The 15,007-nt window shown below is 40.4% G+C and overlaps 1 protein-coding gene and 1 long non-coding RNA gene across 2 annotated transcripts; one reads left to right on the plus strand and one right to left on the minus strand.

Annotated features, from left to right (window-relative positions):
* The first annotated feature begins 1,737 nt into the window (after positions 1-1,737).
* Positions 1,738-7,740, plus strand: LOC149976928 (uncharacterized). Its single transcript, XR_016487373.1, has 2 exons — positions 1,738-1,922; positions 6,494-7,740. It is a non-coding gene; the product is annotated as an uncharacterized LOC149976928 (long non-coding RNA).
* On the minus strand, positions 2,523-9,073 carry tmem82 (transmembrane protein 82). Its single transcript, XM_021566389.3, has 6 exons — positions 8,268-9,073; positions 8,031-8,103; positions 7,377-7,578; positions 6,835-7,249; positions 6,483-6,667; positions 2,523-6,360 (listed from the first exon to the last, which is right to left on the minus strand). Exons 1-6 carry the CDS (start codon positions 8,350-8,352, stop codon positions 6,277-6,279), a joined length of 1,044 nt encoding a protein of 347 aa, XP_021422064.3. The 5' UTR covers positions 8,353-9,073; the 3' UTR covers positions 2,523-6,276.
* Between the last annotated feature and the right edge of the window lie 5,934 nt (positions 9,074-15,007).

Here is a 15,007-nt window from a genome sequence, read left to right on the forward strand (position 1 = left end):
TGTCCTCTGATCTGATGAAACAAAAATAGAACTGTTTGGCCATAATGACCATTGTTATGTTTGGAGGAAAAAGGGGGATGCTTGCAAACTGAAGAACACCATCCCAACCGTGAAGCACAGGGTGGCAGCATCATGTTCTGGGGGTGCTTTGCTGCAGGAGGGACTGGTGCACTTCACAAAATAGATGGCATCATGAGGGGGGAACATTTTTGTTGATATACTGAAGCAACATCTCAAGACATCATTCAGGAAGTTAAAGCTTGGTCGCAAATGGGTCTGAAAGAAATAAAAGCTGAAATAAACCATTCTCTCTACTGTTATTCTGACATTTCACATTCTTAAAATAAAGTGGTGATCCTAACTCACATAAAACAGGGAATTTTTACTCAGATTAAATGTCAGGAATTGTGAAAAACTGAGTTTAAATGTATTTGGCTAAGGTGTATGTAAACTTCCGACTTCAAATGTACGTGTTAATACTGATGCCCTGGAACACGTCACAAGTTCAGGTTGCACACATAGCAACTGAGACACAAAGATACCCTCTGAGACACACGTGCATGCGCATGGCGGGAAATTTGTTAAAAACTCACAAAGAGAGTAAAACCTTTTTACCAATAACAGCTAGTTTTCAGTTGTCCCCTTCCCACTCAGACCATTCCCACAGTCCTAGCAAAATTCTTGCTTGAGAAATTGCTCTTTGCTAAGAAGCTTTATTTTTTTTAGCATTTTAACTGAAAACAATCAGTTAAGTGCTTAATTGTTACAAATAAATTATTTAAAATTGAGATAAAAACGGCTGAATTGGACCTTTAACATTAAGAATTAAACAGATTTCTAGTCAAAACCACAATGGAAGGGCCACCAATTTGGTGGACAGTACCATCACCTACAAACCCCGATTTGAACCGTGAATAAGACAGGCTATACCTGAAAAATGCAGTATTGGAGTAAGCACAAACAGACTATACTTTTTTCATATCTGCAAGAACTAAACATATAACTAACTTCTGTTCTTCTGAATGAGCAGAACATAGTTTGAAATGCACATGAGGAACACAGAGTGAAAACAAGAGAAATATATCACACAATTGTCACGAGAGAGAATGGTTAACCGATACCTCTATAACAGTGATCATTGTACTGCTCAACTGCCCCTCAAGGATCATAACTTATGACAACCAATTATATAGTGGAGGGTGAACTTCATCCAGCACCTTTGTATTTAGTGAATATGGTGTCCCCAACCTATTTTTAAGTTGTTGTTTTAACGTTTTTTTTACCATTGAATCTATAACATACCTAGCAGTGTACAAAATATATCTTTGCCCTTTTGAATAAGTAAATGAGTTGCAATGCCATTTCAATTTAGTGCCTATACCACAATGTCAGTAATTAAACACTTTTGCCAGCAGAAATCAGGCACAACAAGTCCAAAAAACAAAGTATACAATGTGATAAGATATGATAGCCTATAGGTCAACGTCCATGGTTTTGCAAGTGCAGTAGGCTAGTTAAATATCAAATTGCTTGAAGGAATGATAGTTTACAGTGAAGGTTTCATGAAATCTAATGGACAGTTTGAATAAAGATTGATAACGAATTTTGAAAACGAGTTGGCCCTACGTAGGCATGCGCTGCAATGCGGTAAAAAAATGATCTGCATTTTGGAACAAGGACGCATGCGTATGGCATGCTACCAAGGGGTCAATAGAGACATTTCTAGAAATAAGCTACAGTAGAGTCCAGCCGTCAGAGGAGGTACAGGAAAATTATAATTCCCACAGTTTATTTTTAGAAATCCATACTTGAGCGCTGTTGGAAATAATCGTGTCCTTCCAGTAAACTCAACGAATTCATCGTTCTGATGAAAAAAGGAACAGCTTAATAAAGTCTACCAATAACATCGTGGATTGTAAAATGTTCGTATTGCCTAAAAACATTGTGGTGGAACTACCGAACCTATACCATGCCAATGTCCTTTACAACTTCGGTCTTGGTCGACCCTGGATTATTTTGAAAATGCGGCACCGTTTTATTATCCACATTTCTTCAACAGATCATGGAATAAATTAACGGAATAAACAAAGCCCCATTTTGGATGCAGGCAAATAAGTCACCCACTGTTAAATAAAATCGGCGCATATAAACAGTTTCTCAAAACAGCTATCAAATGATAAAGGACTGACAAAAATCTGGTTTGTGGGTGCCATAAATTTCGGATTTAAACGAGAACTGCATACAGCAAGGAAAACAGCGCCGAATAGGCTTTTTGTGGGAGGCATAATTGACATTTTAGTGTTTCGGTATATTCGATGTAATTATAGTCAATTTATTCATACACGTAATATACTTGAGTGTCTGAAGACACTCAAAACAATCCGAATTCAAACTATTAGATTTGACACTTTCTATGCAGTGAGTTATGGGATTGGTTTGTTCCTCTTTTCTGAAAATAGCCTGAAGAGTCATTTTGTATAACGCCATTTTGTGTGACTTACAAGTGCCAACATTATGCTTCAGCCATTTTGTACAAGTTTATTTTCAAGATGAGTTGGCATGGTTCACATTAATATACAGTGGCAAGAAAAAGTATGTGAACCCTTTGGAATTACCTGTATTTCTGAATAAATTTGTCATCAAATTTCATATGATTTTCATCTAAGTCACAACAATAGACAAACAGTGTGCTTAAACTAATAAACACACAATGTATCGTATTTTTGAATATGTTGAATACATAATTTAAACATTCACAGTGTACAGTTGTGGCCAAAAGTTTTGAGAATGACACAAATATTCATTTTCACAAAGTCTGCTGCCTCAGTTTATATGATGGCAATTTGCATATACTCCAGAATGTTATGAAGAGTGATCAGATGAATTGCAATTCATTGCAAAGTCCCTCTTTGCCATGCAAATTAACTGAATCCCCTGCCCCCCAAAAAATTTGCTGCATTTCAGCCCTGCCACAAAAGGACCAGCTGATATCATGTCAGTGATTCTCTTGTTAACACAGGTGTGAGTGTTGATGAGGACAAGGTTAGAGATCACTCTGTCATGCTGATTGAGTTCAAATAACAGACTGGAAGCTTCAAAAGGAGGGTGGTGATTGGAATCATTGTTCTTCCTCTGTCAACCATGGTTACCTGCAAGGAAACACGTGCCGCCATCATTGCTTTGCACAAAAAGGGCTTCACAGGCAAGGATATTGCTGCCAGTAAGATTGCACCTGAATCAACCATTTATCGATCATCAAGCACTTCAAGGAAAGCGGTTCAGTTGTTGTGAAGAAGGCGTCAGGGCGCCCAAGAAAGTCCAGCAAACGCCAGGACCGTCTCCTAAAGTTGATTCAGCTGCGGGATCGGGGCACCACCAGTACAGAGCTTGCTCAGGAATGGCAGCAGGCAGGTGTGAGTGCATCTGCACACACAGTGAGGCAAAGACTTTTGGAGGATGGAGTGGTGTCAAGAAGGGAAGCAAAGAAGCCACTTCTCTCCAGGAAAAACATCAGGGACAGACTGATATTCTGCAAAAGGTACAGGGATTGGACTGCTGAGGACTGGGGTAAAGTCATTTTCTCTCGTGAATCCCCTTTCCTATTGTTTGGGGCATCCGGAGAAAACCTTGTCCGGAGAAGACAAGTTGAGCGCTACCATCAGTCCTGTGTCATGCCAACAGTAAAGCACCCTGAGACCATTCATGTGTGGGGTTGCTTCTCAGCTCACTCACAATTTTGCCTAAGAACACAGCCATGAATAAAGAATGGTACCAGCACATCCTCCAAGAGCAACTTCTCCCAACCATCCAGGAACAGTTTGGTGACGGACAATGCCTTTTCCAGCTTGATGGAGCACCTTGCCATAAGGCAAAAGTGATAACTAAGTGGCCCGGGGAACAAAACATTGATATATTGGGTCCATGGCCCGGAAACTCCCCAGACCTTAATCCCATTGAGAACTTGTGGTCAATTCTCAAGATGCGGGTGGACAAACAAAAACCCACAAATTCTGACAAACTCCAAACATTGATTATGCAAGAATGGGCTGCCATCAGTCAGGATGTGGCCCAGAAGTTAATTGACAGCATGCCAGGGCGGATTGCAGAGGTCTTGAAAAAGAAGGGTCAACACTGCAAATATTGACTCTTTGCATCAACTTCATGTAATTGTAAATAAAACACTTTGACACTTATGAAATGCTTGAAATTATACTTCAGTATTCCATAGTAACATCTGACGAAAATATCTAAAGACACTGAGGCAGCAGACTTTGTGATAATTAATATCTGTGTCATTCTCAACTTTTGGCAACGACTGTAGGTTGAAAAAAAGTGAACCCCTAGGCTAATTACTTCTCCAAAAGCTAATTGGAGTCAGCTAACCTGGTCCAATCAACGAGACAAGATTGGATATGTTGGTTAGAGCTGCCTTGACCTAAAAAACACTCACAAAATTTGAGTTTGCTATTCACAAGAAGCATTGCCTGATGTGAACAATGCCTTGAACAAAAGAGATCTCAGAAGACCAAAGATTAAGAATTGTTGACATGCATGAAGCTGGAAAGGGTTGCAAAAGTATATATAAAAGCCTTGATGTTCATCAGTCCATGGTAAGGCAAATTGCCTATAAATAGAGAAAGTTCAGCACTGTTGCTACACCCTAGGAGTGGCCATCCTGCAAAGATGACTGCAAGAGCACAGCGCAGAATGCTCAGTGAGTTTAAGAAGAATCCTACAGTGTCAGCTAAAGACTTACAGAAATCTCTGGAACATGCTAACATCTCTGTTGACGAGTCTACGATACGTAAAACACTAAACAAGGAAGGTGTTCATGGGAGGACATCACGGAAGAAGCTGCTTCTGTCCAAAAAAAACATTGCTGTACGTCTGAAGTTTACAAAAGTGCACCTGGATGTTCCACAGCGCTACTTGCAAAATATTCTATGTACAGATGAAACTACAGTTGAGTTGTTTGGAAGGAACACAACACTGTGTGTGGAGAAAAAAAGGCACAGCACACCAACATCAAAACCTCACCTCAACTGTAAAGTATGGTGGAGGGAGCATCATGGTTTGGAGCTGCTTTTCTGCCTCAGGGCCTGGACAGCTTGCTATCATCGCTGGAAAAATGAATTCCCAAGTTTATCTAGACATTTTGCAGGAGAATGTAAGGCTATCTGTCCGCCATTTAAAGCTCAACAGAAGTTGGATGATGCAACAGGACAACGACCTAAAACACAGAAGTAAATCAACAACAGATGGCTTCAACAGAAGAAGATACGCCTTCTGGAGTGGCCCAGTCAGAGTCCTGAACTCAGAGTCCTGATTGAGATGCTGGGGCATGACCTCAAGAGAGCAGTTCACACCAGACACCCCAAGAATATTGCTGAACTGAAACAGTGTTGTAAAGAGGAATGGTCCAAAATTCCTCCTGACCGTTGTGCAGGTCTGATCCGCAACTACAGAAAACGTTTGGTTAAGGTTATTGCTGCCAAAGGAGGGTCAACCAGTTATTAAATCCAAGGGTTCACATACTTTTCAATCTTGCACTGTGAATGTTTACACGGTGTGTTCAATAAAGACATTAAAACTTATAATTGTTTGTGTGTTTAGTTTAAGCAGACTGTGTTTGTCTATTGTTGTGACCTAGATGAAGATCAGATAACATTTTATGACCAACTCATGCAGAAGTCCAGGTATTTCCAAAGGGTTCACGTACTTTTCCTTGCCACTTTAACATAATATGACATAGCTTGTGCTGGAGAGCCTGCCTGTGATGAAATACAATCTACCCAAAGAAAGTAGAGGAAATTGTATACCATAAACATCCTGTGTTCAGGGGATTATGATCACATCTCTGGTGTGAAGTGATACTGTTACAGCAGCTGCTACTGTTACATGACATGATGTAGCCTTAACCAATGCTTTACACTAAAGCAGTATTTGTTAGATTACTTCAGGGCTGATAAGGTCCATTCTGTGCATTCTAAACAGCTTCTGGCTTAATTTAATGGCAGTGATATTTGAAAACAAAGGCAAGAGCATCATTCCTATCTCCCAAAAGCTCTGCATTTCTATGTGAAAATAACATTATTGCAAGGTACCTTATTCAAATGGTTAGTAGATGTGTCATAATACAATTTTATTATTATTTTAATTATATCCTTCCTAGGTATAAAAGGCAACACTTGTCAATAATTCATATGATTATAATCATAGAATATAATACACTATTGCTAAGAAAGATTCCCAGCACGAATAGTTTCTTCCCATGACTTAACTCTGGTGGTCTTTGCCAGGTGTCAGGTGTCTCCTACGGTTCTCACTACCCTGGGAATGTCTGGGAACTTCCTCCATATCCTGCATACAAACACACATTTATATTATGTTAGATAAATTGAAATGACAGAAATATTTACATAGATTGATGGATGCAGGGCAATCTGCAACAGCACGGTAAATTGAAGGAGAATCATTCTCACCTGTGTTGTAGCATCCAACAGGTCTCTGGAGGGTATCAGACAGCCAGCCTCACCCAGGAAGCATAGAAGGATATGGAGCACATCTGCCCAGCGGCCGACAGTCAGCATCAGGACCATGAGCCCCCCCAGACGCACCACCACTGTGTTTATAACAGCTTGGCCACTTGGCTGGCGATGTTGCTCCTCTGAGTAGAAAATAATTATCATCAGTTGAACGCTTTCTCAATGAGAATGACAACACTATGCTTGTAATTTACTATTTGGGTATTTTGTAAATACCACAAAACAAGTATCTGACAATCTGCTGCTTAAACGTTTCCCCATACAGGATACAGTATGTTCAGTCTCTCACCCTGCATATACACCACCAGCAGTGTGTAGCAGATTGTCAGTGGAGTCCAGAACCTGAGGGCTTCTGTAGCTGAGAGGAAGTGTTTGTTTATTATAGATATGGCGGAAATGGCAGCCACTGCAAAGCTGAGCATAAGGGCCCTGGTCAGGTGTGGTAACAAAGAGCAACCTGATGTGAGCAGTGCAATGCACACTCCACAGTAGCGCTGGGAACTGTGTAGTTTGTACAGTGCAGTGACATGGAGCTGTAGGCGCCCAGTCTGGCTGGCCAGGAACCAGCTCAGTCCTGCAGCTAGGAGGAGGCAGAGCCAGCGCTGCGGCGCCCCCTCATGGAGGAAATGGAGACTGCAGCTGAGGGCACAACCCAGGGAGAACTGGCACTGGACCAGCAGCTGCTGTAGGAACCTACTAGACTCCTGCAGATTCAGAGAGCAGGAGGGAAATTAATTTAGAGATGGATCAAGGCTGATGAATGGGAGATGTGAGAGATATTTTCATATAATTATAAGTGACATTTATGTTATTATCTTGCAAGTGCCTCACTGGTCCAGCTGTGACCCAAGCTGACACTGCTCTGAGGGAGAACTCTAGAACCACCAGGGAGGCAACCCGAGAGCCCACTACAGCCAGCATCACTGACAGGAACAAGAACTGGAGAGTTCCACTCAGCCCAAATGTAGCACTGGCTTGATGCCTTGATTTCTTCTGCATAGATGTCTCTTTACTGCTGCTTTTGTTGCTTGAACTGAGTAGAGAAAGTATTAATTTCAAAGCAGTGAAATACAAATCAATGATTTCTAAGGATACATTGATTACTATTGACAATGTAAATCACAGTCTTTGTTCATAGTGACGAAATCAAGCACAATATTCAATAGAACAAATTATTAAACTACATCAAAAGGCCTATATGGTTTGGTCCTGTTTCTCACGTGTTTTTAAATGTCCCTGTCTATAATATGGTAATTGCATCCAGATTCTAATTATAGGGAAACAGGTATAGCAACAATCAGTTTGTTTATTTATCAAACGCTATTACAACTAACAATGTAGCCTAACCTATATACTGAAGTTGCCTAACTACAATGCAATTAAAAAGGTATGATAATAACAAGAAGTGTAGCCTGAGACCCAAGTGAAATCATATCTTCCAATGTCATATTTTGGGAGTTGTCCATAGTTGTATACGTTTCTCACCTTTCAGCCTCTAAGAATACGTGTACTCTCAACAGGTTACAGAGAACAGAGATCCCACATGCGCCGATAAGTCCTGTGTCACACAAAACATGTCATCAACAGAATTGTATTATAAAATATCGGTTCTTAAAATAAACGTACAGCATGAGTAGCAACCTGCAAAAAGGCATTCGGCACAAACCAAGCAAGGAGAAGGCCCTTTACCCGGAGTAGCCTAGAACGATACAAACATCTCACCTTGGAGTAGACTGTCCAGGGGGGTTGCATCGAGCGTCAGCCATCCAGGTAAACTCGGAAGAAACGATGTAATTAAAGATAACATTTTCGTTAAATCGCTAGAATATTGGACTAATGATTCCCTAAAGCTAATGCTAGTTTCGATATCAAACCTATTGCCGGTTTACACCCTATCGTGTGCACATGACCAATACACTTTGAATTGAAAAATAGGCTAATTTCAGAAATGGGTCATTTATTTGCAACAGTTATATTTCGATAAAAGATAAGACCATGCCAGTTGGTCAATTGACAAAATACTTGAATCATTTCAAAAGTTTAAATGACTATCTCTGTCTATTTCTCTGTGATTAAATAACCGCTTTGCTCAGTCATTGTGCCGTTCAAAGGTCAGTCGTGGGCAGTCATTGTGAGACAAAAACTGAGACAAAAATGTATGTGAAATTCATTTTAAAAAAGGTGTCTTTGAATAAACAACGTTTAATTGTTGTAGAAACAACCAATGTAATTACTCTACAACCAAAAATGTGTGGCAAAAATACCTTAAATGTAAAAGTTATATTTAAAAAAAATAAACCTTCACTAGAGAACATAGTGTAAATCATGTGTTTGGAAGTACAACAAAAACTCACTACTGTAATTCACTCTGTATAAGAGTATCAAAAATCCAGTGATTGTCCCAGTAGCATAACTAAGTCACCTATATCAAACAGGCAAAGCCTATTACACCGGCTCTGACGCTCAATGGATGTGGCAGGGCATGCAAACTATCACAGATTACAAAGGGATACCCAGCCATGAGCTGCCCAGTGACACAAGCCTACCAGATGAGCTAAATGCCTTCTATGAGCTCACATCTGTAGACATGAAATGCTTTGAAAGGCTGGTTGGTAATGGCTCACAATACCATCATCCCAGACACCATGGACCCACTCCAATTCGCTTACTGCCTCAACAGATCCACAGATGACGCAATTTCTATGCACTCCACACTGCCCTTTCCCACTTGGACAAAAGGAACACCTATTCTACGTGAGAATTCTGTTCATTGACTAGAGCTCATTACTTGTTTTACTTTTCTATTTCCATTCTCTCTGCATTGTTGGGTAGGGCCCATAAGTAAGTATTCCACTGTTAGCCCAAACCTGTTGTTTTATGAAGCATGTGACGAATACAATTTTATTTGATTTATATGTTGTGATATCATTGAGTTCACGACTTCAGAGGCATTTCGTGAGCGTTCAAATTTTCTTCTAAAACTTAAATCAATTCTAACTTAAATTCTAACAGTGTAGCTCATGTGTAATCATCAATGGGGTGGCAGGGTAGCCTAGTGGTTAGAGCGTTGGACTAGTAACCGTACAAATATTTTGTTCTGCCCCTGAACAGGCAGTTAACCCACTGTTCCTAGGCCGTCATTGAAAATAAGAATTTGTTCTTAACTGACTTGCCTAGTTAGTTACATTTTTATTTTATTTTTTTCTGTGTTTTATATCATATTGTACAACAGCTGATGCAATTAACACTGTAAAAAGTCATTTGATCAGTGTTAATTCCTGATAGTTGTTGGTTGAAAATAGAATCTACACGACCTACTAATCGGCACGTTTGCAGGGACGAGAGTTTCAACATGCGTAAATTGGTTAATAGACCAATAACAAAGAGATTTCCAAACCTAGTTTTCATTTTTCCCCTCCCCACTCAGACCACTCCCAGACAGTCCTAGCAAAATTCTTGCTTGAGAAATAGTTTTTGCTAAAAAGCAATTTTTTCCAATTTGAATGTAAATCTATTACAGTAAGGTACTTAATTGTTACCCATAAATGATTTGATATTGATATAAAAACAGCTGCATTGAGCCTTTAAATAACAGTTTCAACCATTTGAAAACATCTACATTACATATATTTCAGGATGTTGTGTATCCCTGGAAATAATCATAATTAATGTAAACATTATACAGTTTTGAAAACATAGCTTGTCCATATAAAGTGGCCTCTTGGCACAACTTACCCCAGGAATGTGGTAAGTTGAGGCGCGGGACAGTGCAAGTTAAGCAACCTACACATTTTTGTGCAGAATAAAATATTACCACTACTTTTTAAAACCATGTCTAATCTTTATTTCCCAAACACAATATTCGCAATCACATTTTTTTTGTTGTCTTTTAATCATTTTATTAAGCATCTTTTAACACAGTCTTGACAACTAACAAACACGTTGTACTTTTTTAAACACTTAACATAGGCCAGGTCCTGTTACCTCATATCCCAGCAATAATGCTTGCGTTACACCTGGGAAGACAACATTTGAATTTTCTTGACTGGCCATTGTCTCAAACACTGGCTCAATTTAACCCATGGCCATTGGCTCAACTTACCCAATGGCAAACATTTTGACTATATTAGCCCACACAACCACAATGATGCACTTTCATGCTAGGTTTAGTACCTCATATTGAAGCTTATAGAGACCACCAACTGGTGCATAGAACAATCTTAAAATTAACTACTTTGGTTTAGATACAAGCATCACGATACCTCTAACACAAATTAATTTGACTTGGTCAAAATCTTATTATTTTTTTACCTAACTTGCTTACCACTTTTTTCATGCTTCTTCCTTCACTGATAAATAATTCCTTTTATGTGTGGTTTCCTAGAAATAAGGGAGGCTCAAGTTCAACTTACCCCTTTGGCTCAACTTACCCCACTCTCCCCCACTGTACTATCTGTAGTCTACAAATCAGCACAAGCTTGCATTGAGCATATACTATAGCAATAAAATAGCCAACGACAGATTTATGCATGTAGTTTGTAACCAGTAGTCTATGTCAAATGGTTATTCTTGCAAAGACAGTTTCTTAGACGTTCAAAACAAGTGTGGCTTGCCTCTTAACTTAGTTTGATCTTTGTCTACCATCCTTGTTTGGTGTCTTTGACTGTCGGGCTTTCCTACCTATCCGAGAGCTAAGATTAATGATATGTGACTATATTGGTCTGTTGAGGTTTCCTATGCTGTAGCTGTACTTAAATGTACTCGAGATCTCTCCAAATGTTAAAATTATTGCCAACTCTCTTCATGAGGATGTCAGGCAGAAAGCCATGAAAAGGGTTATTGTCAGCGCTGTTCATAAAATATTTTACTAGCCCGACTGCCGCCAGATGGTGGTAATATTCCATAATTATGACGTAAGGAATAATACCGCCAATGGGTGACAGTACGTCGAAGATTTTACAGTATGGAAACACAAGTAGCCTAATTTTCCGGGCCAGAAAATCCCCAAAATTGTCAGCAATTAATTAAATTACAGTATTTATATATATTTTAACTGTAAATATCAACTTAAATTATTTTAATTAAAAACACATTTTCTTCAACACTGGGGTGCTAAGCCATTTATGTAGACATAGGCCTAATGCTATTGGCAAAGTGGGTGGGGTTATATCCTGCCTGTTTGGCCCTGTCCGGGGGTATCATCGGATGGGGCCACAGTGTCTCCTGACCCCATCCTATCTCAGCCTCCAGTATTTATGCTGCAGTAGTTCATGTGTCGGGGGGCTAGGGTCAGTCTGTTATATCTGGAGCACTTCTCCTGTCTTATCCGGTGTCCTGTGTGAATTTAAGTATGCTGTCTCTAATTATTTATTTATTTATTTCTCTCTCTCTCAGAGGACCTGAGCCCTAGGACCATTTCTCAGGACTACCTGGCCTGATGACTCCTTGCTGTCCCCAGTCCACCTGGCCGTGCTGCTGCTCCAGTTTCAACTGTTCTGCCTGCGGCTATGGAACCCTGGCCTGTTCACTGGACGTGCTACCTGTCCCAGACCTGCTGTTTTCAACTCTCTAGAGACAGGAGGAGCGGTAGAGATACTCTTAATGATCGGCTATGAAAAGCCAACTGACATTTACTCCTGAGGTGCTGACTTGTTGCACTCTCGACAACTACTGTGATTATTATTATTTGACCATGCTGGTCATTTATGAACATTTGAACATCTTGGCCATGTTCTGTTATAATCTCCACCTGGCACTGCCAGAAGAGGACTGGCCACCCCTCATAGCCTGGTTCCTCTCTAGGTTTCTTCCTAGGTTTTAACCTTTCTAGGGAGTTTTTCCTAGCCACCGTGCTTCTACACCTGCATTGCTTGCTGTTTGGGGTTTTAGGCTGGGCTTCTGTACAGCATTTTGAGATATCAGCTGATGTAAGAAGGGCTATATAAATACATTTGATTTGATGTGCACTTCAAGTCTGGGAAGACTATGATGGATGACTCTGTGGGCATATTTGGGTTAGCTGACAATGTCACAAACGATGCGCACGCTTCAATGAAGCAGTAGTCTGTGAGTTGTGATTCTGGTTGGCCAGATTGCTACAAGCAATGACAAGAAATTGCATTGTGGGAAATTGTTAGTGACTCGTTTCAGCTAGTTTAATCCTGTTTTTGATACCATGTCTTGTTTTCAGATGTTTTGACTAATTAGGTCAATTAATGTCAGCAATCTAACATGCTGACCCCACTGCCCACATTGCGTTCGCGAGTGTTGCAAAATAAATGTACACATACATTTTATACTCTTAAGGATCGGACCCTTTTTTCAATTTTTACCTAAAATGACATACCCAAATCTAACTGCCTGTAGCTCAGGACCTGAAGCAAGGATATGCATATTTTATTTTATTTTACCTTTATTTAACTAGGCAAGTCAGTTAAGAACAAATTCTTATTTTCAATGATGGCCTAGGAACAGTGGGTTAACTGCCTGTTCAGGGGCAGAACGACAGATTTGGACCTTGTCAGCTCGGGGGTTTGAACTTGCAACCTTCCGGTTACTAGTCTAACCACTAGGCTACCCTGCCGCCCCTGCCGCCCCTACCATTTGAAAGGAAACACTGAAGTTTGTGGAAATGTGAAATTGATTTAGGAGAATAACACATTAGATCTGCTAAAAGATAATACCAAGAAAAAAACGTGATTTTTATTGTTTTGTTTTTGCTCCATCATCTTTGAAATGCAAGAGAAAGGCCAAAATGTAATATTCCAAGTTAGGCGCATTTTGGCCACTAGATGGCAGCAGTGTATGTGCAAAGTTTTAGACTGATTCAATGAACCATTGCATTTCTGTTCAAAATATTGTATCAAGACTGCCCAAATGTTCCTAATTGGTTTATTAATACATTTAAGTTCATAACTGTGCACTCTCCTCAAACAATAGCATGGTATTCCTTCACTGTAATAGCTACTGTAAATTGGACAGTGCAATTAGATTAACAAGAATTGAAGCTTTCTGCCCATATCAGGTATGTCTATGTCCTGGGAAATGTTCTTGTTACTTACAACCTCATGCTAATCACATTAGTGCACGTTAGCTCAGTCGTCCCGTGGGGGGTAGGGTCACCGATCCCTTAGAAGTTATTCAATAATTTAATCTAAACTGCTCACGCGCGTCTGCTCAGCCAGGCGCTAATATAGAATTTGGTTCTATTTTTGACGCTTGACGAGAAGCAAGTCCTGCCTCTCCCATCACTTCATTGGTTTTTAGGAGCGTATACCCATGTGGGGGATTGAAAGATGAATTGAGGTACTCCCCAGTCCAGTGGGTGGTGGAGATGCACCTTAAAGTTGGTTGCCAACCACCATATGTAAAGTATAAAGAAGAAGAAGCCCGAAAGAGAGATTACTAGAAACGAAGTAGATGTCCCCTTATCTGTGGATTAGTTGTCTGAGGAGAGAACACACAATTTTGTGACTCAAAATGGGTAAAAATTATACAAAGATCCAGAAAAAAGGATCTTGTGCATTTCAGATAAAATAACAACCCAATGTTTATATCCCTGGACAAATTAGCTAACAACAGCAAGCTAGCTAGCTAAATGTCCATGAGTGTTTCATGTGTTTCAACCTGTCCTCAACTCAATATAAAGTCAGCAAAAAATAAACATCCTCACTGTCAACTGCATTTATTTTCAGCAAACTTATCATATGTAAATATTTGTATGACCATAAGATTCAACAAGTGAGACATAAACTGAACAAGTTCCACAGACATGTGACGAACAGAAATTGAATAATGTGTCCCTGAACAAAGGGGGGGTCAAAATCCAAAGTAACAGTCAGTATCTGGTGTGGCCACCAGCTGCATTAAGTACTGCAGTGCATCTTCTCCTCATGGACTGTACCAGATTTGCCAGTTCTTGCTGTGAGATGTTACCCCACTCTTCCACCAAGGCACCTGCAAGTTCCCAGACATTTCTGAGGGGAATGGCCCTAGCCCTCACCTTCCGATCCAACAGGTCCCAGACGTGCTCAATGGGATTGAGATCCGGGCTCTTCGTGGGCTATGGCAGAACACTGACATTCCTGTCTTGCAGGAAATCACGCACAGAATGAGCAGTGTCTGGTGGCATTGTCATGCTGGAGGGTCATGTCAGGATGAGCCTGCAGGAAGGGTACCACATGAGGGAGGATGATGTATTCCCTGTAAACGCACAGCTTTGAGATTGCCTGCAATGACAACAAGCTCAGTCTGATGATGCTGACACACCACCCCAGACCATGACGGACCCTCCACTTCCAAATCGATCCCGCTCCAGAGTACAGGCCTCAGTGTAACGCTCATTCCTTTGACAATAAACGCGAATCCGACCATCACCCCTGGTGAGACAAAACCGCGACTCGTCAGTGAAGAGCACTTTTTGCCAGTCCTGTCTGGTCCAGCAACAGTGGGTTTGTGCCCAT

Source organism: Oncorhynchus mykiss, chromosome 16 (genome assembly GCF_057628025.1).
Source record: "Oncorhynchus mykiss isolate SJ-2025 chromosome 16, ASM5762802v1, whole genome shotgun sequence".
Lineage (NCBI taxonomy): Eukaryota > Metazoa > Chordata > Actinopteri > Salmoniformes > Salmonidae > Oncorhynchus > Oncorhynchus mykiss.